General features: G+C 36.9%; 1 protein-coding gene across 1 annotated transcript; it reads left to right on the forward strand.

The window, feature by feature from the left end:
* The first annotated feature begins 208 nt into the window (after positions 1-208).
* Positions 209-1,147, forward strand: LOC140508519 (olfactory receptor 2L2-like). Its single transcript, XM_072616472.1, has one exon. It carries the CDS (start codon positions 209-211, stop codon positions 1,145-1,147), a length of 939 nt encoding a protein of 312 aa, XP_072472573.1.
* Positions 1,148-22,180: the final 21,033 nt, after the last annotated feature.

Genomic DNA, 22,180 nt, shown 5'->3' on the forward strand with positions numbered 1-22,180 from the left:
GAAGTGAGATCCTCCTGGATCCAAGTCCAGTGTTCTTATCCAATATACCACCCAGCTGCTGAAAAATCAGAGTCAGAATGTAGAATCATTGCTGACGTGCAGGAATAGGGAGCTTCTAGGAAAAGTCAAAGTGTGTTGGGCTCCACAGCAATTCCTTCCCATTGCCTCATTTTACCCTTCAGGAAAACAATTCTAAAAACGCCCTGCTATGGAGAAATGCAATCAGACTACCACTGGTTTCTTCTTACTGGGGCTGTTTCCTCCAACAAAAACTGGCCTGCTCCTCTTCCTCCTGGTTATCCTCATCTTTCTAATAGCCTTCTTAGGTAATTCAACCATGATTCTCCTCATCTGGATAGATCACCACCTCCACACCCCCATGTATTTCCTGCTCAGTCAGCTCTCTCTCATGGACCTAATGTATATTAGCAGTACAGTTCCAAAGATGGCTGTCAGCTACCTGTCAGGGGACAATTGCATTTCTTTGGCGGCTTGTGGATTCCAAAGTTTCTGTTTTTTACTCATAGCTGGTGTCGAAGCTTTACTTCTGACATCTATGGCCTATGACCGCTATGTGGCCATTTGCCACCCCCTCCATTATCCCATTCTCATGAACAAGAGAATGTGTTTGCTAATGATTGTAGGATCCTGGGTCTCTTCATTCATCAATTCCATTTGCCATACAGTGTATGCACTCTGTATGCCCTATTGCAAGTCCAGAATCATTAATCATTTCTTTTGTGATATTCCAGCCATGTTGCCTCTGGCTTGCAAAGATACCTCGGCCTATGAGTACACAGTGGTCTTCAGCACCAACCTGTTTCTTTTGGTCCCCTTCCTTGGCATTATGGCCTCCTATGGTCGGGTTCTCTATGCCATCCATCATATGCGCTCATCACAAGGGAAGAAGAAAGCCTTCACTACCTGTTCTACCCACCTGACTGTGGTCTCCTTCTACTATGCCCCATTTATGTATACATATATGAGGTCCCCATCTCTGCGTTCCCCAGAAGAGGACAAGAACTTGGCTGTCTTCTACACCATCCTAACTCCTATGCTCAATCCCATCATCTATAGCCTGAGGAACAGGGAAGTGTTGGGGGCACTCCAGAGAGTCTTTGGGAGATCCTTATCAAAAAAAGAATAGCTGGGGACATAAAGCCATAAAAATAAAACGAGTAATAATCTTATCAATCATATAGCAGAATCACATTATTTGACAGATTAAGATAGAGACTGTATTAATCTATCGAACCTGATTAACCATTATTTTAAATTAAATTGTATTTTTCACAATTTGCATATATTTAATTTATCTGTGCCATGTTCACTCAGGAAACAAACAAATGTGCAAACCTTTGCAGCAATATGGAAAAGTCAATCAATACAGATTCCAATGCTGACCATCTCCAAATATGTGAGTCACATTCTTTATAATTGATTCATCATTACTCAGTTAGAAGATAGGTATAATTCTTTATCACCAGTACTGTCAAAACAAGGTTGGTCTTTTGTATGATCAGAGTTCTTCATTTTTTTTGAAAATTGCTGGTATTATCAGTATTATTTCTTTTTGAGGAAATGTTCTGGTAGTTTCCCATATTTTCTTCTTCATCAAGATACACTTGTCATATCTGGTAATTGAATAAAAATGTAATTTGGAGCCAAGAGCACTAGGTGGGGGGGGGGGAGGAACAAAGGGGATGAGAAAAAGCATAATGGAGGGTATCGGTCCTAGGTTGCCTCGTAAAGGAAAGAGGATTCCATAATACAGATGTAAAGACAGAGCAAGTTTGAGATATGAAGGATATCCAGTGTATCCAAGACACGGCGATAGAAGATGGAATTCTGGGTGAGCAAAAGATAGAAGTCAATTTGGCCAAATACTGTAGTGTGAGAGATATGAGTTTTCTCCTCGGGATTGCATCGACTGCATCCCACTAAATATTGGTGTGTTATGTCATCAGGTCATTGTATTTATTGAAATTATTGATTGTTTCTATGAGATTTTTTGGTCCACCCATTCTTTACAATTACATCTTTTAGGTTGAAATTAATTTTCAATACATTTCTTGAGTATGTCTTTGCATTGTGGTCTATAAATGATACGTTTAATATTCTGCACTTCTGCATTCGTTGATAACATTTTTATGCAGTAATATATGGCCCATTTTTGTAAATGTGTCATGCATAACTAAAACATATTTATATTACTTTCTATTCTTATTCACTTATCTCAAAAGATCTATTATATCTCATTTTGTGAAATTCTATTTAGCTCCATAAGTTTCTTTTGTTTAGTTTTGGTGGGATTTATTAAAGTCTGTAAACAGTAAAATTAGTGTGTCCCCCCACTTCCACTATTATAAATTTACTATTTCTGCCTATTGTTCATTTAATATTATTGCAGATTTAGGATGCCGTGATATTTAGTGTACATATGTTCAGTTTTGAAACTAGTTCATTGTCTATGAAACCTTTCAGGAAAATGTAGTTTCCTTATTTATCTATGGTAATTAAGGTTATTTTTGTTGCTGAATGGTCTGAGTTCATGAATGCTTTCCTTGACCTTTTTACTTTAGCTGAAAAATAATAGATTTTACTCTACCACTTTACATGTGAATATTTATATTTCTGATCTGTATTGGGGCTAAACAAAATACATATGAGCTTTGCTCTGGTTGTAGCTCCCATCAATTACTTCTGAATTCAAGAGTTGTTTTTTAATTTGTTGTAATGTAGTTATGGACTGACTAATTTGACATTCATTCAGAGGTCAGTCAGGCAGATGCAGATTTAAGAATCCTAGAAGATTCTGACTTAGAGTTCCTCATCTTCATTGCACTCTAATGATTAAGCAAGATGTAGAATAAGGGCAAGAATCTGTGAATGAAAAACCACTACTGCTCTAGTAAATCTGGAAAAACAGTCAAGCTAAGTAAGAAGTTAAGAATGCTTTTATTCCCCCATAAGTAACCTCCAACCTTGAGAATTTGAATGGATATGGCAGAGCACATAGTCTTTTCCTCTCATTCCAAAGCTCTTTCTAATACAGAGACCACTTCCTCCGCACACTGCAATGTGTGCTTCTCCCCACTTCATCAAGAGCCTGTGGTTTAAGGGGCTTCAAAGTGAAGCCACATCACATCAATTCCTTGAGTTGCTTATGATCCTGCCTCTATTCTCCCTTCTTCCTCATAGGAATTATTTGAGTCAAATACTCTAAGCAACATTTTCATTTTGAAGGTAACAATGGAGTCAAAATGAGATGAAATGACTTATCTAAGAGTAAATCTTACATTTGAACTCATGGCTTCTGACTTTCAGCTCAACTATTCCAGGTTCATTCCATAGCTTCTAAAAAATAAGACCACTCTACAGTTTGGAAGCAGAGGGAATTTATCAATCTGGACTCCAGGACACAGGTTAAGTTCAGCTGTGGGGGAGTATGGGTTCTAAAGACGAGTCAAGATCTTTCTCAAATTAGTATTTTATAGTATCACCCCAGAGCCACAGGGGAAAATCCTGGAAGAGTTAAATTTGTATGTCTGTGGTCTCTCTTTGTGAACCAATTAATTAATAAACTTTTATAAAGTGCCTACTACTTGCCAAGCTCTGTACTAATACACATAGAGGCAAGAAACCACCCTGACCTCAAGGAGGTTACAATTCAATGGGGGAAATGACATGCAAATGATATACCAGAAAAATAGGAAATAATTAAAAGAGGAAAGAGATTGGGGTAAAGAGGATTTGGGGAAGCTTTCCTGTAGAAGGTGGAATTTGATTTGTGACTCAAAGGATGCAGAGAGGTCAGTAGTTAGAGAAGAGAAGGGAGAGTTTTGACAGAGGTTTTAGGGAACAGTCAATGTAAATAAGAAAGTGAAAGATAACCAGTATAAATTAAGTATAGACCAGCTACTTCCTCCACACAAAGAAAAATTTCACAACAAAGTGAGTAGAGAAGCAATCATTCAGTAACAACCTCATAAAAAGAAACAAAAGAACTTTGAAAGACCAAAGAAGTTGGCTCATTGCAGTGGTCCAGCATGGCTCTGGAGGACTGGCATTGCAGAAAAAGTGTGAGACACATGATGAAGGGAATTTTCTTTTCTTTTCCCTCTCTTAATTTTTTTTTATTTTTTAAAATTTTCAAGGCAGAGTAGGTGAAAGAGAAAAAATAAATACTTAACTAAAAACTAAACATTGAAATAAGAAATGTTTCTCATGAAAGGTGCACATAAAAGTGAGTCAAAACACCGAAATAAAAAACTGACATAAAATCGTTTTGTTAGACACTTCAGGTGTTGAGAGTTCAAAACATCAATATCTAAAGCAGCTGGAAAAATGGAGTTCTTTAGCTCTGCAGTATCCAAACAATTTTCCTGAGGTCCCTTTCTTCTGGCAAACTAGTGGGGGCATTTCTTCCTCATTCTGGTAGCTTTTGCCCCGAAGGCTGCCACTGTAAAGCTTCCCTCCTGCTGTTAGTTAGCTCAGGTTAAGGGATCCAGGATCTCCAGAGTGATCCAGTGGCTCAAAATGGCACCACGGTTTAGTTGCATCGTGTGTGTGTGTGTGTGTGTGTGTGTGTGTGTGTGTGTGAAGAGAGATGTAATGTATTTACAAATATATGAAATCTGTTTGCATAGATGAAAATTATAGCAGAAATTCAAACTTTTGCCCAAAGCTTAGGAATTTTCTCAGTTCGGGGCTTTAAGCAACTTTGATGTTACTCATGACTTTTCATCTAAAATAAAATACCTCTATCTAAAGAGAAGGGAACAAGGTGGAGCTTAGAAGCTGTTATATTGACTGTATACTTAAACTGGGCACCTAGATGGCACAGTGGATAGAGTGCCAGACCTGAAATTAGGGAAACCTAATTTTCCTGAGTTCAAATCTGGCGTCAGATACTTACTAGCTGTGCAACTCTCTCCAAGTGTAACAGTAAGCACCCCCACATACACAGAGGGTCATCGTATCAAAGGTTCTTTTATCTGCTTTTCTAAACTAAAAAGCTACTTTTGGAGTGTCAGCAAACCCTTTCATCAAGTACATATGTCATTCACTTAATTGAGGGGAAATGTCAGCACCCTGAACTTCAGAGAAAATACAGAGAAATACAAATCAACAGTCAATGCTTCCAGTTGCCTGACATAAGTAATACATGCATCATTGATCAACAGACACATCGAACTGTATGACCATACATACATAGACATCAGAGAAAGAAGCACCAATATCTGTGTTTTCAAAGCCATGTGTCTCCTTAGTGGCTTTCCACAGTCTAGTCTTGCCAAGCAAAACACCTCCAATCAGTAAGCCCCAAAGTAAAATCTCACCTTTAAAGTATTTATGCATTTTTTATGGTCAAAGGGCATCACAACCCTTGAAAACAAATCCTTCATTATAAACTTCACAGAAGGTGCTGACCTTCCTACAAATCTTTCCAAATCAAACCGTCCTTAAAGGGCAGCCTATTAGTGGGTGTGGAAGATCTTCTTTAATTGCATTATTCAATCAGAGGTACTTGATTTTACTAAAACAAAAAAACGCATTATGAAATACACCAAGTCACTTTACCGTGCTTGCCTTGGTTTCCTCATCTGTAAAACAAGCTGAGGAAGGAAGTGGAAAACCATCCCAGGATCTTTGCAAAGAAAATCCCAAATAAGATCACAAAAAATCAGACACAACTGAAAAATGACAGAATAGAAAAGCTTAAATCAAGGCAAATATTAGGAGGACAGATGAAGATAATTATCCTGAAAATTCATTGCTTCATATCTGAAACATGACATGAGAGGCACATCCTCCTTAATTTTGCCTGCTCTTTTCAATTGGACCAATGTTTTCTTAGTTTGGTTAGTATCAAGTGACTGCAGAGAAAAGGGATCTCCAAGGTGTGTTGTAACCTCTAGAGATACAGGAAAGAAGGAGAGCATCCCAGCAGTTAGGAGACTGATTCACCTGATTTCTGGGTTCTGTTCTTGTACTTTCACAAAAATCAGATCACAGAATAAGGATCACAGTAACAACAACAAGAGGTACATCAATGATGCTTTGCAATTTGTATTACTTGAAATATCAGGTATGTTAAAATGACTTTTTTTTGTGGGACTCCATCCTACTGCAGCTTGATTTAACATGCCTCTTAAGCAGTAAAAGTTGTATATGACATATATGTTTCCTGAAACAGAAGGGACATGACTATGAGGTCAAGCATGCCTCTTTGGAAACTCAGCTGAGCAGAATATCCCCTAAGTAAATAATGTATCGTGAAGACAGGACAGTGGGGTCGTAAAAGTTAAATATTGTATGGGTCATAAAAGTTATACATTGTATATCTGTGTGCTTTCCCAAGAAATGGATGTTTGCCTCTCCTTACCTTGAGATGTAACCATGATGTCAATTTCTAAGTAAAGTTGACACTTGAAATGTCTCAGAGCAGTTTCTTGTTCCCAAGTCTTCCCAGGCAATGCTTTGAACTGTTTGGTGTCTGTGTGCTCTCTTCTATTCCCACATGCTCTCCTGTCCCCTTACAGATGACCTCTGTTCAAACTCCGCTGTGCGGGATACAGCATCTGGTACCTGAACAGGGACCTGAAGGGAAGTATTCACTGGCAGCAGAAGTCAGCAGCTCAATCTCTTCTTGGGTCATGATCATGAGTAGACCATGGATGCATTATGGGTCAAGAACATCCTACTAGAAGAAGTTAGGTTAATTTGTTGAAATGCTTGGAAAAGTAGTTAGTGTCTAAGCTACAGGAGAGTAGAACTGATGAAATGGTAGATGAGATAATAAAACTTAACTCGTGGTTCCCAGAGGAAAGAACCATGGACTGGGAAAATTGGGATAGAATGTGTAAAAATATAAAACGAGAACAGAGTAGAGGCAAGACTGTCCCTCCCTCCATAATAAATACTTGGAGCTTACTTATACATGCCCTGGAACAGTTAAGATGTCCAGAGGATGCTTTAATACTACTACCACTCTCCCTCCACCTTTATCTCATAGGCCTCCAACAGCCGCCCATTTCCTCCCTCTCACCTTTCCCTTAAAGGATTTCCTGTAGATTATAGCTGACCTGCAGATTATTGCCAAAACACTAGGAACACAGACTGAGGACTTTAAAGTCAAAAGGGTGTTTTGAACAGCTCCCATCCCAAACCCACTCCCCACCCCTAATGTGGTAAGGGATCACAAACCTGATATTTGTCACTATTGTAAGAAACCAAGGCACTGGAAATCTGAATGTAGGACCCATCTCCAGGTTATGGAAAGTCAGAAACTTTGGGGGCATCAAGGCTCCACACCCCTCCTATGACCATAGAGGTGCACCCTTATTTTGTCAGGTCTTGAATCTTTGCAACCCCTTTTCCTCGGAATTATAATAGACAATTCATAATGGAGATTTCTAACAAGCTTCTCATTCCCTCTCTATGTGTTGTTAATTGTCAATTTGCCTGACAGCATATGTCTCTGTATCATGTGTGCTATGAATCAGTCTGTTCTGGTAAGTTTTAAAATGCAGGCAACCAGAGACTTTTAAGCCATGGAAATAAACAAAACATTAAGACTTTTCTTTGTTGTTCTGGTATGGCCAAACTGGAATTACAATGAAAAGTTAAATCATCTTAGTTAAAATCATTTTAGCAGATTTTGTAGATTGTGAGATTAATCATTAAAAGGTTTGGAAACTTATCATTTGGAATTACTGAAAAAGAATTCCTAAGACTGTGAGTAGCTGCAGGAGCTCACCTTGGTATAACACCCCTTCCCAATCCTGATCACTTAGCACTTCCAAAGTTAAGAGAGTATCTCAGAATGGGAATTTTTTAACAGACGTAAGGGTTCATGTTAACCCTTCACATTCCAGAACAAATTATAGAGAAGGAAATGCAGAATGAAAGAAAAGTGTAGCAGCAGCAATTAGCAGACTGGCAGTGATTCCATCAGTCATATGCCCTTGGGCACTTTGTAGGTCATCCTTCTAGGTAAAGCTTAGAAATGTCACCTAGGTCCTATACATGCTTCTCACACTGTCCCAGCAGCTGAAACCTCCCAGGTTTAGTAATTCTGCAACTGTGGGGGAAGGGATAGTTGGATGGATTAGGCCTGGGTCAAACACCCACTAAGCCCTGCTTACAAGAATTATCACCACTGCGACTCCAGTCTCCCTTTTGATAAACTTCACACTTCCCTGTTTCAATTGCAAAAATGTATTTTATTTCTGTTTGACTCATTTCATGATTTTTAAAGGTAAAAATAACGATGGTTGTTGTTCGGATGTAATGATTGTAAAATGCTTAACATAATGATTGGCATATGTTACATACAATATTCTTATCTCTCGTTAGTGTAATTGTTAACTTGGAAATGGTTTTAAATACCAAAAGTAATAATATCAATAATTTCTGGAAATGCAAATGATATCATTTGAAGTTCTTGTTGTGTTATTTCTAAATTTTTTTGTATTTCTGAATTTCTCTTAAGTTGTGAAATTTGAGAGACCATTGTGAGATAGGAATGTTGCCAAATTGAGTTTAATTTGGATCTTGTTGCATATGAATTGGGCTTTATAAGGATGTGATGAAATTGCATGATTTCAGATTTTTCCATTTAAAATTGTAGCTATTATGAAAATATATGGTGGTTTAAAGTTTTAGTTTCCACGTGTTATGCAAGGTGATACAGAAGTACATTGACTTGAAGTTCTTATAAAACTCTATGCAAAATTTCTGTGTTGTAGAATTCCTATTGAGCAAATGAGAATCCCTTTAAAAATAAGGTTATGACTTTCAAGTCTATGTCATCTAAAAGATACATTTAAGAATGTTAATTTTAAGGCTGAAGGACTATCTATTTGAAATGGCAGAATGTACTTAATTTATAGTGATATATTTAAGGAAAATATGTTATTGTAATAAGATTAAATTAGTTGGATATATCATTTTTGAGTTAGGGAAACTTATTTTCCTTTCCATTACAAACACCTTTTTGAATAAGAAATTTTGTGATATGTAGGAATTCTACAGTAACTAAGAGTTTAGTTTTCTTATACTACTTTGTGAATCTGTGTTACTTTACATCAACACAATTTAATGAATCCTAATTTTAAATGTTTATTTTTGCTTTAAGGAGGAAGAAAGAGATATCCATCATTTCAAAAGTTTCCAACTAAATTTCTTCATAAAATTTTTTGTGAAAATCAGAATAAATACTAAGCTCTTTTGTAAAGAAGGGAAAGTACTTTTAGAAGAAATGTTTGGAAAATTCCTGTGTGTTTTTTTTTGAAGGTCTACTAAACTTTCCAAATAATTTACTGTTAAATTAAGCTGTAAAGCAAAAGAGCTCTTGCTGTTTTGATCTGAATTTGTAGTCATTCCATGGCCTAAGTGAGAGTCAAAATTTGTGTTTGAATTTATTAAATTTAAAATATTTAATTCCTTAAGTATCTTATTTTTCCAAAGTGAATATAGTTAGAGAAGAACAACAAATTTGTGAAACAAAGACATAAACGCATTAGTCTGTAAGGTTAGCCATTAACTTCTTTGCTTTGTTCAAGTTATGTTAGTAAAAGTAATAACTTATGAGCTATCTTGTCTTATGGATAAATGTAAAGGAAAGCTGAATAATCTGAAGAATAAGATCGAGAGATTTGAAAAGATAAGTAAAGTTTTGATTTAAATTACATATGGCAGATAAGATTTGGGAAAGAATGTGGATTATCAAAACCCCTCTTGTCCCTAGATAGTTGCTCTGGATACTTTTGGATCTGTTTTAGATGGCTTAAGTATGTTTAGAGAGTGTGAAGGAGTATTTTAAGGAGCAGAAAAAATTGTGTAACTTGATTTGATAATTAATAGCTCAATCAAATTTTAGATGGCCCTACCTGAGGGATACCAGTCAATATTTATTGCTATTTAAGACTGGGACTGCAATTTGCTATTGTTTTATCTCTGATTATGGAAATAGTTGTCTAAATTATAAAACCAATTGCCAAGTACTGCAGATTGAGAACAGTGGATGCTGGGAAAGGTTTTGAAGATGACCTTGAACGTAGCCTGGATAGGATCTTCCTAACTCCATTACCCAAATGTTCTATTTCTTTTCTGAGAAAGGAAATCCCCCACTTGATTACTCCTAAGTCAGCACCTAGTGACCACATGATTATATGTCAGATAAGGCAAAAGAGTTTGGACGATAACCAAGGATTAATTACGCAGCAAAGCTGAGCATAATATTTCAGGCAAGGAGATGGATATTTAATGAAAAAAGGGATTTCCAGGTCTTCCTGATGAAAAGACCAGAGTTCAGTAGAAAATTTGATCTTCAAATACAAGACTCAGGAGAGGCATAAAATGTTAAACAGTGGGGGGAAAACCTACTGTTCAATATGAGCAAATAGTTTACAACCCTATAAGGAAGGATGACACTTGTTAATCTTGAGAACTGAATATTTATTAAGACAAGGGTTATACATACACAGAGGGAATGGGTATAAAATTACTGATGTGATGATAAAAGTGAGATTTAAGGGTGTGAAGGGATTGTAATTGGCCTGAAAAGTAGTTCCAAGACAGAAAATCTAAGGATTATTGGTCTATGAGAAAGCCATGATGCAAAAAAGAGCCTGGACAACATCATCCAAAAAATATTCAAAGAAAATTGCCCAGAAGTTCTAGACCCAAAGGACAAAATAGTCATCGAAAGAACCCATCGTTCACCTCCTGAAAGGAACTCCAACCTAAAAACATCAAGGATTATCATTGCCAAATTCCAGAGCTATCAAGTGAATGAGAAAATACTACAGGCAGCCAGAAGGAAACAATTCAAACATCAAGGAGCTACAGTCAGGATCACACAGGACCTTGCAGCTTCTACATTAAAAGACTGAAGGAATTGGAATATGATATTTCATAAGGCAAAGTAGCAGGGACTACAACCAAGGGTTAAATACCCACCAATCTGAGCATAACATTTTAGACAAGGAGATGGACATTCATTGAAATCAGGGATTTACAGACGTACCTGATGAAAAGTCCAGAACTCAATAAAAAATGTGATCTTCAAATCCAGGTCTCAAGAGAGGCATAAAATGGTAAACAGTGGAAAAAAAAACTTGTTGCATAATATGGGCAAACTGCTTACATCCCTATAAGGGAAGATGCTACTTTTTATTGCGGAGAATTGTATATTTATTATGAAATGTAAAAAGTATATACATAGATAGACAAAGTAGGTATAAATTAAATGATGTGATGATAACAAATGTAACAAAGGGGTGAGAAGGGAATGTGATGACGGATGTGAAAAAGAGAAGGCAGAAAAAAATAAATTCCATCACAGGAAGAGGAACAGAGGGACAGAGGGGACGGAGATGAATATTGTTTGAGAGATACTCTCATCTGATTGGATTCAAGGAGGGTACAAAAAACTCAGTTAAGCATAGAAATAAAACTACTTCTATAGGCAATAGGAGAGGAAGGGGGGAAAAGAGAGGGGAGGCTACAAGGGAGGGAAGAAGTAGTAAGGGGAAAAGGGATTAAAAGGGAGGGGAGCTGAAAGAAGGGAGGGAAGAGTGAAGAAGGCTGTGGTCAAAAATTAAAACTGTGGGGAGGGAAAGGGTCCAGGGAGAACTAAAAGCATAAAGAAGGGGAAAGGTGATGGAGGGAAAGACACAAACAGTAATCATATCTGTGAATGTGAATGGGATGAACTCTCACATAAAACGGAGACAGATAGCAAAATGGATTAAAAAATCATGATCCAATAATTTGTTGTGTACAAGAAACCCATTTGACAATGGGAGATACATATGGGGCAAAAGTAAAAGGTTGGAGCAGAATTTATTGTGCTGATGTAAAAAACAAAAAAAGCAGGGACACCAATCCTAATCTCAGACAAAGCAAAAGCAGAAATAGATTTAACCGAAAGAGATAAGTAAGGCACTATAAAGGCACCAGTAAAAGGCACCATAGACAATGAAACTATTTCATTTTTAAACATATATGTTCCAAGTAGTATAGCATCCAAATTCTTAGAGGAGAAGTTAAGGGAGTTACTGGAAGAAAGAGACAGCAAAACTGTACTAGTGGAGGACCTCAACTTCCCCCTCTCTGAACCTGATCAACCTAACCTCAAAATAAACAAGAAAATAGTTAAGGAGGTGAATAGAACTCAGGATCAGGCAGATATGATGGATTTCTGGAGAAAATTGAATGGTAATAGAAAGGAATACACATTTTCCTCAGTGTTATATGGCACATATACAAAAACTGACCTTGTACTAAGCCATAAAATCCTCATAATGCAGTGTAGAAAGGCAGAGACAGTCACTGCATACATCTCAGATCATAATGCAATAAAACTTATGTGTATTCAAGGGTCATGGAAACATAAACCAAAAACTAATTGGAAACTAAACAATCTAATTTTAAAGTATGAGTGAGTTAAACAACAAATCATAGAAACAATCAACTTCATTCAAGAGAATTAAAATAATGAGATAACCTATCAAATTTTATGGGATACTGCAAAAAACAATTATTAGGGGAAGTTTTATATCTTTAAGTGCCTACATGAATAAAATAGATAAAGAGGAGACCAGCAAAATGGACATGCAACTGAAAAAGCTAGAAAAAAGAAAAAATTGAAAATCCCTAAGTAAATACCAAATTAGAAATACTGAAAACCAATGCCGAGATTAATAAAATTGAAATTAAGAAAGCTAATGAGCTAATAAATAAAACTAGTAGTTGGTTTTATGAAAAAACAAACAAAAAAAATGATAAAACTTTTATCAATTTGATTTAAAAAAAGAAAGAAGAAAACCAAATTATCAATATCAAAAATGTAAAGTGTGAACTCACCTCCAATGAGGAGAAAATTAAAACAATAATAAGAAATTACTTTTCCCAACCGTATGCCTACAAATTCCACAATCTAAATGAGATAGATGATTATTTTAAAAGATACAAACTCCCCACACTAATAGAAGAGGAAGTTGAATACTTAAATAATCGCATCTCAGAAAAAAAAAATTGAACAGGGCATCAATGAACTCCCTAGGAAAAAATCTCCAGGGCCAGATGGACTTACAAGTGAATCCTATCAAACATGTAAAGAAGAGTTAATTCCAATGCTATATAGACTCTTTGAGAAAATTGAGGAAGAAGGAGTCCTCCCAAGAGAAACCACATGATTATCTCAATAGATTCAGGAAAAGCTTTTGAAAAAATACAACACACATTCCTATTGAAAACACTGGAGAACATAGGAATAAATGCAACTTTCCATGAAATAATAAGCAGTATATACTTAAAACCATCAGCAACCTTTATATGCTTTGCGATAAGCTAGATGCATTTCCAATAAGATCAAGGGTGAAAAAACAATGTCCATTATCACCACTATTATTCAATATGGTACTGGATATGTTAGCCGTAGCAATAAGACAAAAGAAAAGAAACTGAAGCAATTAGAATATGCAAAGAAGAAACTAAGTTATCACTCTTTCTAGATGATTTAATGATATACTTAGAGAATCCCAAAGAAACAAGTGAAAAACTACTTGAAATAATAATCAACTTTGGCAAAGTTACAGGTTGCAAAAGAAACCCACACAAATCTTGTGCATTTCTATATATTATTAACAAAGTCCAATAGCAAGAAATAGAAAGATAAATCCCATTTAATGCTACGGTAGCCACTACAAAATATTTGGGACTCTACCTGCCAAAACAAATCCAAGGACTATATGAACACAACTACAAAACATTTTTTGCACATATAAAATCAGATCTAAGTAAGTGGAAAAGCATCAGTTGCTTGTGGGTAGGCCAAGTCAATATAATAAAAATGCCAATTCTACTTAAATTAATTTACTTATTCAGTGCCATATCAATGAAATTATCAGATAATTATTTTGTAGAGCTAGAAAAAAATAATATCAAAATTCTTCTGGAACAACAAAACGTCCAGATTATCAAGGGAACTAATGAAAAGAAATGCCAGATCTCAAATTGTATCATAAAGCAGCAATTATCAGTACCACTTGGTACTGGCTAAGAAACAGAAGGGTAGACCAGTGGAATTTGTTAGGTACCCAAGACACAGTAGTCAACGAATACAGCAATCTATTGTTTGTACACCCAAGGACGCCAGCTTCTGGAATAAGAACTCACTGCTCTACAAACGTTGCTGGGAAAACTGGAAAACAGCATGGAAGAAACCAGGTATAGAGCATTTCCTGATACTGTACACCAGAATAAAGTCCAAATGGGTAAACTATATAGGTATAAATATTGATAGTATAAAGAAATCAGTGGAGCCAGGAATTGGATATTTATCAGATTTATGGAAAAGAGAATAATTTTTGACTAAACAAGAAATAGAAAACATTATGAAATGCAAAATGGATACATTAAATTGAAAAGTTTTTGCACAAACAAATCCAATGCAACTAAGATTAGGAGGGAAGCAGGAAAATGGGAAACAATTTTTGCAAGTAGTGTTTTGGAAAAAGGCCTCATTTCTAAAATATATAGAGAACTGAGTCAAATGTACAATAATGCAAGTCATTCCCCAATTGGTAAATGGTCAAAGGATATGAACAGGCAATTTTCAGAGGAAGAGATCAAAGCTATCTATAGTCATATGAAAAAATGGTTTAATCACTACTGAATAGAGAGACACAAATCAAAACAACTCTGAGATATCACATCACAGCTATCAGATTGGCTACCATGGCAAAACAGAATAATGAGAATTGTTGGAGAAGATGTGGGAGAGTTGGAACACTAATTCATTGTTGGTGGAGCTGTGAGATGAGGGAACTGTTCTGAAGAGCAATTTGGAACTATGCCGAAAGAGCTACAAAAATGTGCATACCTTTTGACAGAGCAATACTGCTTCTAAGACTGTATCTGCAAGAGATCATAAAAATGGGAAAGGGTCCCACATATACAAAAATATTTATAGCAGCGTTCTTTGTGGTGGCCAAAAACTGGAAATCAAGGGAATATCCATTAATTGGGGAATGGCTAAATAGATTGTGTATATGAATGTAATGGAATATTATTGTGCTATAAGAAAAGATGAATAGGAAGACTTCAGAGAGTCCTCAAAAGACTTATATGAATTAATGCTGAGTGAAAGGAGCAGAACCATGAGAACATTTTACACATCAACAACCACAGTGTGCGAGGATTTTTTCTGGGAGACTTAGAACTTCATTGCAATGACTTAAAAACTTCCCAATGGCTTCTTAAGGTAAAATGTCTTCCACACCCAGAGGAAGAACTATGGAATTCAATCATTTTATTTTCTACTAAATTTGGTTTGTTTTATGATTTCTCCCATTCATTTTAATTCTTCTGTGGAACATGGCTAAGGTGAAAATATATTTAATAAGAATGTATATGTGGAACCTATATAAAATTTTATGCCTTCTCAGGAAGGGAAGGGGTAGGGAGTGGAGAAGTAGAGGAAGGGGGGTTGGAAATCTAAGTTATATGAATGTGATTGTAGAAAACCGAAAGCAAATAATTAAAAAAAGGTAATTTTGTGAAAGATAATGTCTAGGCTCTTTTTTTGATCTTGTCTTTTAGGTAGTCCTGCAATTTTTAAATTGTCTCTCCTGGATCTATTGTCCAGGTCAGTTGTTTTTCCAAGGAAATATTCCACATTGTCTTTTATTTTCTCATTCTTTTGGTTTTGTCTTTTAATTTCTTGCTTTCTCATAAAGTCATTAGCTTACATCTGCTCCATTCTAATTTTTAAAGAACTATTTTCTTTAGGGAGCTTTTGAACCTCCTTTTCTCTTTGACTAATTCTGCTTTTTAAAGCATTTTTCTCCTTATTGGCTTTTTGGGCTTCTTTTGCCATTTGAGTTAGTCTTTTTTTAAAGGTGTTATTTTCTTCAGCATTTTTGGGGTCTCCTTGAGCAAGCTGTTACCTCGTTTTTCATGATTTTCTTGCATTGCTCTCATTTCTCTTCCCATTTTTTTCTCCTCCTCTCTTACTTGATTTTCAAAATCCTTTTTGAGGTCTTCCATAACCTGAGACGAATGCATCTTTATTTTGAAGGTTTTGAATGCAGAAGCCTTGACTTTTAGGTCTTCCACTGATGGTGTGCATTGTTCTTCCTCATCTGAAAGGATGGAAGAAAATGCCTGTTCACCAAGAAAGTAACCTTCTGCAGTCTTATTTTTTCCCTTTTGGGGCATTTTCCAAGTCAGTTACTTGACTTCTGAGTCCTTTGTCAAGAGTAGTGTATACACTCGGGACCTGTAATTTCTCAGTTCCTCCAAGGTGGCACAATCAAGGGAGGGGAGTTTCCTCCTCTCCTGGCTTTTGCTCTGATCTGGGAGCTACGGCGAGCTTTTCTACCCGTGATCTGCAAGTAGAATTCCCTCTCCAGAGCCTCCACCAGCTCCACCAGTCCAGCGCTCCTCCTCACCCCAGGGCCACCACTCAGGGGCTGAGACCTAGATCAGCAACTCATTTCCCCCAGGGGATTTAGACTGAAAGCTCTAAAAATGGATGCTTCCTGCACCTGGGGCCACCTGAGCTGGGCCTAGGGAAGGAGAACCCTGCTCCCTTCTCACCCACGTGAAAGAACTTTATCACTGACCTTTGTCATTTGTGAGTTGAGGAATCTGGGAATCACAGCTGCTGTTGGGGATTCTGCCCCATAAGGCCTACTCCAGTCCTGTTCCAGCCACACCAAGGCTGGACTGTGCTCCACTCCAAGCCTGGTGTGATAGACCTTTTCTCTCAGCCTTATACGTTGCTTTGGGCTGGAAATCTCTTTCACTCTGTCATTTTGTGGCTTCTGATGCTCTAGAATTTGTTTAGAGTCATTTTTAAAAGTATTTTCTGGGCTGTCGGGGGAGAGCTCTTACAGGTCATACTTCTACTTTGCCATCTTGTCTCTGTCCCCTTCACTTACTCTTATGTTCTGAGTTTTGTTTGGTGGCTCAACCTCAGGGGCTCCTCTCTTCTTCCCCTAAGCCCGAACCATACTGTGCCAAAAATGATTTTACTCCCTGGGGTAATGCACTCACCAGACTTCTGCTCACTTCTCCTCACATACATCCACAGTCCATGTCTGGTCAGCACAGCTAGACCTGGCATCCAAAAAGAGTGTGTGGTCCTTCAATCTTATCCCACTTAGCATTCACTATCCTTTACATAAAAATTTATAGGTTAAACTTTGTGAAGTGGAATTACCTGAGGCCTAGTCTGCTTCCCTCAGGACTTATGGTTTTTTGATTCAGTGAATCCTGGAGGTATTTACACCTCATGTATACCAAACATCATCCCTTGGATTCTTCTCTTCTCTGGGGTCTTCTCAAGATGTCTTAGACCAGCCCTTCACAACATATGACCTGCAAGTGCTTGAGGCCTGCCAAAACATTTCTAGCAGCCCAGTGAAAATGTAGAGGATGTTACAAATTATCCTCTCCCTCATCTTTTTGGGAGATGAATGCTTTCTTCTCAAGCCATGTCCAATGATCACTATGTAGCCATTTCCCACACACTGTATTATCCCGTCCTCATGAACCAACAGATCAGTGTCTGTATGACTGTTGGGTGCTGGATTGTGGGAACTCTCAACTCTACAGTTCACACAACTTATGCACTGCCCTTCCCCTTTTGTGCCACAAGAGTCATTGCCAACTTTTTCTGTGAAGTCCCAGCCATGTTGAAACTCTCTTGTGTTGACTCATCACACTATGAAGGAGGAGTCTATATGAGTGCTGTATTCTTCCTCCTAATTCTCTTTTCTTCCCCCTTATGCTCAGATTCTCCATACTGTGCTTCACATGTAATCTGTAGAATCCCAGAAGAAAGTCTTCTCGGCTTGCTCCTTCCAAATGACTATGATTGTTACGTACTATGTGCCATTTACCTTTACATACACGAGGTCAAAGTCCTATCATACTCCAGGTCAGGACAAGGTCTTAACCATCTCATATACCATTCTCACTCACATGAAATAAAGATGTCTTCTGTACCCTGAAGAAGGTTTTAGGAAAGACACTTAGGTGCAGAAATCAAGATGTTTTTAAAATTATATTCAATGCCCATGGATGACCTATTAGAAATGTGTGTAAAATGTACCAACTAGCATTCATGCATTTTTTGGTTAACACCAGAAAGTGATTGTAGGGTCCGGATTGGGAAAAAGCCCTAAAATAAAGTAATAACTGAAAAATCATATGAACTTGAGCTCTGTGAAAGCTGGAAGACAAAACAGGGTGACCTGTTTACAATCATTACTCAGACATTGAGTCAAATCTTAAGATACTATTACCTGTGAAAACCAAAGCAAGAATATTGTGTCCAGAATATTATGAATACACAAACTTATGTTTGGGTATAATATTGATTTAATTCTCAAGCTCATTACTAAGCAGAAAGCCAAAAGCATCCATCAATCAGTAGTGATGCAATCTAGCTCCTGCTGCTTTTTCTGTTTTCTATAATTACAATGGGGATTTGGTGGTTCTAGGGCAAGGATCTACAGAACTGTCTGGTTGCAATCCTAACCCAAAGATTTCCCCATTTAGAAGTATTCATAATGATTGGTTAAACTACTACCTATAATCAGTCTGGAGTTCTATAGTCTCTTCCTTTGGTATCAAAAGACTACCCTATGGTTATGGTGGAGATACACGGTTTCTCACCCAGGGGAATTCTGGGCTTTCCAGTGTTGCTTCTTACATCTTTAAATATACAAGAAAATCAACTCAACCAACTCACATATTGACCTCTTTAAAAAAAATCACTTGACAATCCTATTTGTGGAATTTATTTCATGAATTCTGTTTTAATTTATACCAAAAATGATGCCATTGGTTAATGTTATAATTCATTCATTAGACAGCAGTCTCATATGTAGAGGGTAGCAACCAAATGTTAAAAAAAAAAATAGGTGGTTTAAAAGCTCTGTGATTCATGGCAGAAACTTTCCATTGTCATGACTGTATCAAAGGTCCTATTAAACTGCCTTGTTTTTGGTATCATAGGTTGACACTGTGAAATAATTCCTCATTGGCCAATTATTTGTAATCCAACTTCTCCATGCTCAGCAGAGTTTACTCTCAGACTGGAAACAGTTCATACACACACACCCCCATCCCCACACCCCCCACACACATTCCGCTTCTTCACTAACAAAAGAAAATCATTTTCTTCTGAATATATAGAAAGCTCACTTGTGATGTTGTGGTTGCAGATGATCTTGGGTTTTAACTTTGAACCACTTAATGCAATTGCTTATGATACTGGATCATTTGTTGATATGTGACTTCCTTTCTCTACAGATGGAGAATGCAACCCTTCGATATACTTTTCATCTTATGAATTTTTTGCGCATGCTGCATCATAAATGTTTCATAATCTGTCCAATGTGCTAAAGCCCTTTGTATATAATAGATACTTACACATGTGTATTCAGACACACGCATGTGTATCTTGATGTTATCAATTTATTCTTCAATCTATCCAGCTATTGCTTCTGATCTTTCCTATATCGCCAACTTACCTCCTTTTCTGTTGTCCAATAGAACATGTAGTCCTTGGGAACATGGACTTTTTATATATTTTATATTTATCACTAGGCATAACAATGTGTTCTGAACATAATACATACTGTATTCTTCTCTCTCCCTTATAATTTCATTGTTTGTATTCAGCCTTAAATCATTCCCATCATTTACTATCTTCATTCCTACACACATTTTACTTAACAAAAATGACGAGAATCATATAATCATTTTGAATGGGGCAATCAATACCACATTGATGATTCACAACCTTACTGGAGCCTTCACTGCTACTAGCATAGCCTGCTATCTCTACCTCATCTACTTATTTTTCTACTCTCCAATGTGGCTCTTTCAAACTCTTTCATTCATCCTTAAGCCTCATATGACTCTCCCTCTCCTCACAGTCTCAAATGAGTTGATTTATCTCACATTTTTCAGGAAAAAAAATGAGGTGAGAAGCTCCCTTTTCTACCTTCTTCCTCATCTCAGATCACTTCTATGGCTTTTTCAACATCACCACCTTTACTTCATCTCACGTGATGAAATAGCTTCATTTTATACTAAGACTAACTCCTCTGCCTGCTCAAGCAATACATTCCTTTCTATAACCTTCAACAGTTTGTCCCCCTCTTTAATTCCAAATGTGTATCACTTATTTTCAGTGTCAACCTATTTGCTCATTTCCTACTGTCTACAAACCTACCCATGTTTTCCCCATCCTAAACAAAAAAAAAAAACAAAAAAACAAAAAAAAAAAACCATCACTGGATCCTTTCATCCTTGTTAATGATTGCGCTATATCATCTCTGTCTTTTGTGGCTACATTCCTTGTAAAGACTGGCTACAATATATGCCTCTACTTCTCTCTCCTCCCTCTCTTCCTAACACCTTACAGGACAACTTTAATCTTATCATTCCACCAAAACAGCTCTTTCAAAAACTACTAATGATATCTTAGTTGTCAAAACCAATGGTTTTTTCTCAGTGCTCATTCTCCTTGAGTTCTCTGCAACTTTTAGGAGTGTTGATTACTCTCTGCTTCTTACTAGTCTCTACTTCCCAAATTTTCAGGATACACCTCTCTTCTGGTTCTTGTACTCATCTGACCATTCCTTCTCTCTCTCCTTTGCTGGCTCCTTCTCCAGATCATGCCCTGAAACCATAGCTGGGCCACAGGCTTCTATCCTACCTCCTCTTCTCTGCTTTTGATCATTCCATCCTTGCTAATGATTATGTTGTATTTCCTCCATGTTTTATGGCTAAATTCCTTGAAAAGGCTGGCTGAGATACATGCCTCTACTTCTCTCACTTTCTTCCTAACACCTTACAGGACAGCTTGAATCTTATCATTCCACTAAAACTGCTGTCTCAAAAATTGCTAATGATCTCTTAGCTGTCAACATCAATAGATTTTTTTTCATTCTTTATTTTTCTTGAACTTTCTGCAGTCTTTAAGTGCACTGGTTACTCTATGCTCCTTGATAGTCTCTTCTTTCCAACTTTTCAGGACACCCCTCTTTTCTGGTTCTTCTAGCTATCTGACCATTACTTCTCTGCCTCCGTTGCTGGATCCTCCTCCAGATTATTCCCTGGAACCATAGGTTTGTCACAGGATTCTATCTTAGATTCTCTTCTCTTTTCCTTTATATTACTTCACTTGATGATCTCTTCAGCTCGAATGGAATTAATTACTGCCTTAATGTAATGATTCTCAAATCTACTTATCTTGCCCAAACTCCCTGCTGATCTCCAATCTTGCATCTCTAATTGTTATTTTCACACATCTGTAACTGGATATTTACTAGACATCTTAAATTCAAAATGTCCAATACCAAACTCTTTACTTTTCTCCTTATGCCGTCCCCCCTCTGAACTTTGCTATGATCTCAAGAGTAGCATCATTTCCTCATTGATGCAGGCTCAAAACCTGTGAATCATCCTAGACACCTCACTATCTCTCATCTTCAATATGCAATGTATTGTCATGGTCTGTTGATTTTCCCTTTGAAACACCTCTCTAATATGTTCTCGTCTCACACCTGGACTATTGCAATAGTCTAATGGTAGGTGTGCCTTCCCCCAGCCTCTCCCCACTCTGTCATTAAAGGGATTTTCCTAAAGCACAGAAAATAATTGCTATTTATACTGATTATCAGTCATCAAACCCTAACCAATGAACCACAGAGACTCGGTAAATTGGGCTACCTTTTGTCATATTTCTTAGCTTGCCCTTGGTCATTGAATGGGTGTTCCTCACACAAACTGAGACCTAAGAATGATATTAATTTAAGGCCAATGTCACTCACTGCTTCCTGGGCTTCCTCCAACCACAAAATACTCATTAAAAAATAGAATTAAACAATTAGAGAAATATTGTTTCTAATTATGACTTGAGTTAATAGAATAAAATGCCATTACCATCTAAACTAATATGTTTTCTACAAAAGGTAAATTATAAAACCAAAGAATTATCTTACAGAAGAAGAAAAATTGATAAGAAAATTCATCTGGAGGTACAAAAGGCCAATAATATTAAGGGAAATAATGCGTCTGATTTTTATTTGAATATAACAATCATTAAAGCAATTTGATATTAAGAAATAGAGGAATGAATCTG

This window comes from Notamacropus eugenii, chromosome 5 (assembly GCF_028372415.1).
Source record: "Notamacropus eugenii isolate mMacEug1 chromosome 5, mMacEug1.pri_v2, whole genome shotgun sequence".
Lineage (NCBI taxonomy): Eukaryota > Metazoa > Chordata > Mammalia > Diprotodontia > Macropodidae > Notamacropus > Notamacropus eugenii.

What these genes read in the sequence shown, in the direction of transcription:
- LOC140508519 (XM_072616472.1), top strand. Translation starts at nt 209, where the DNA reads ATGGAGAAATGCAATCAGACTACCACTGGTTTCTTCTTACTGGGGCTG.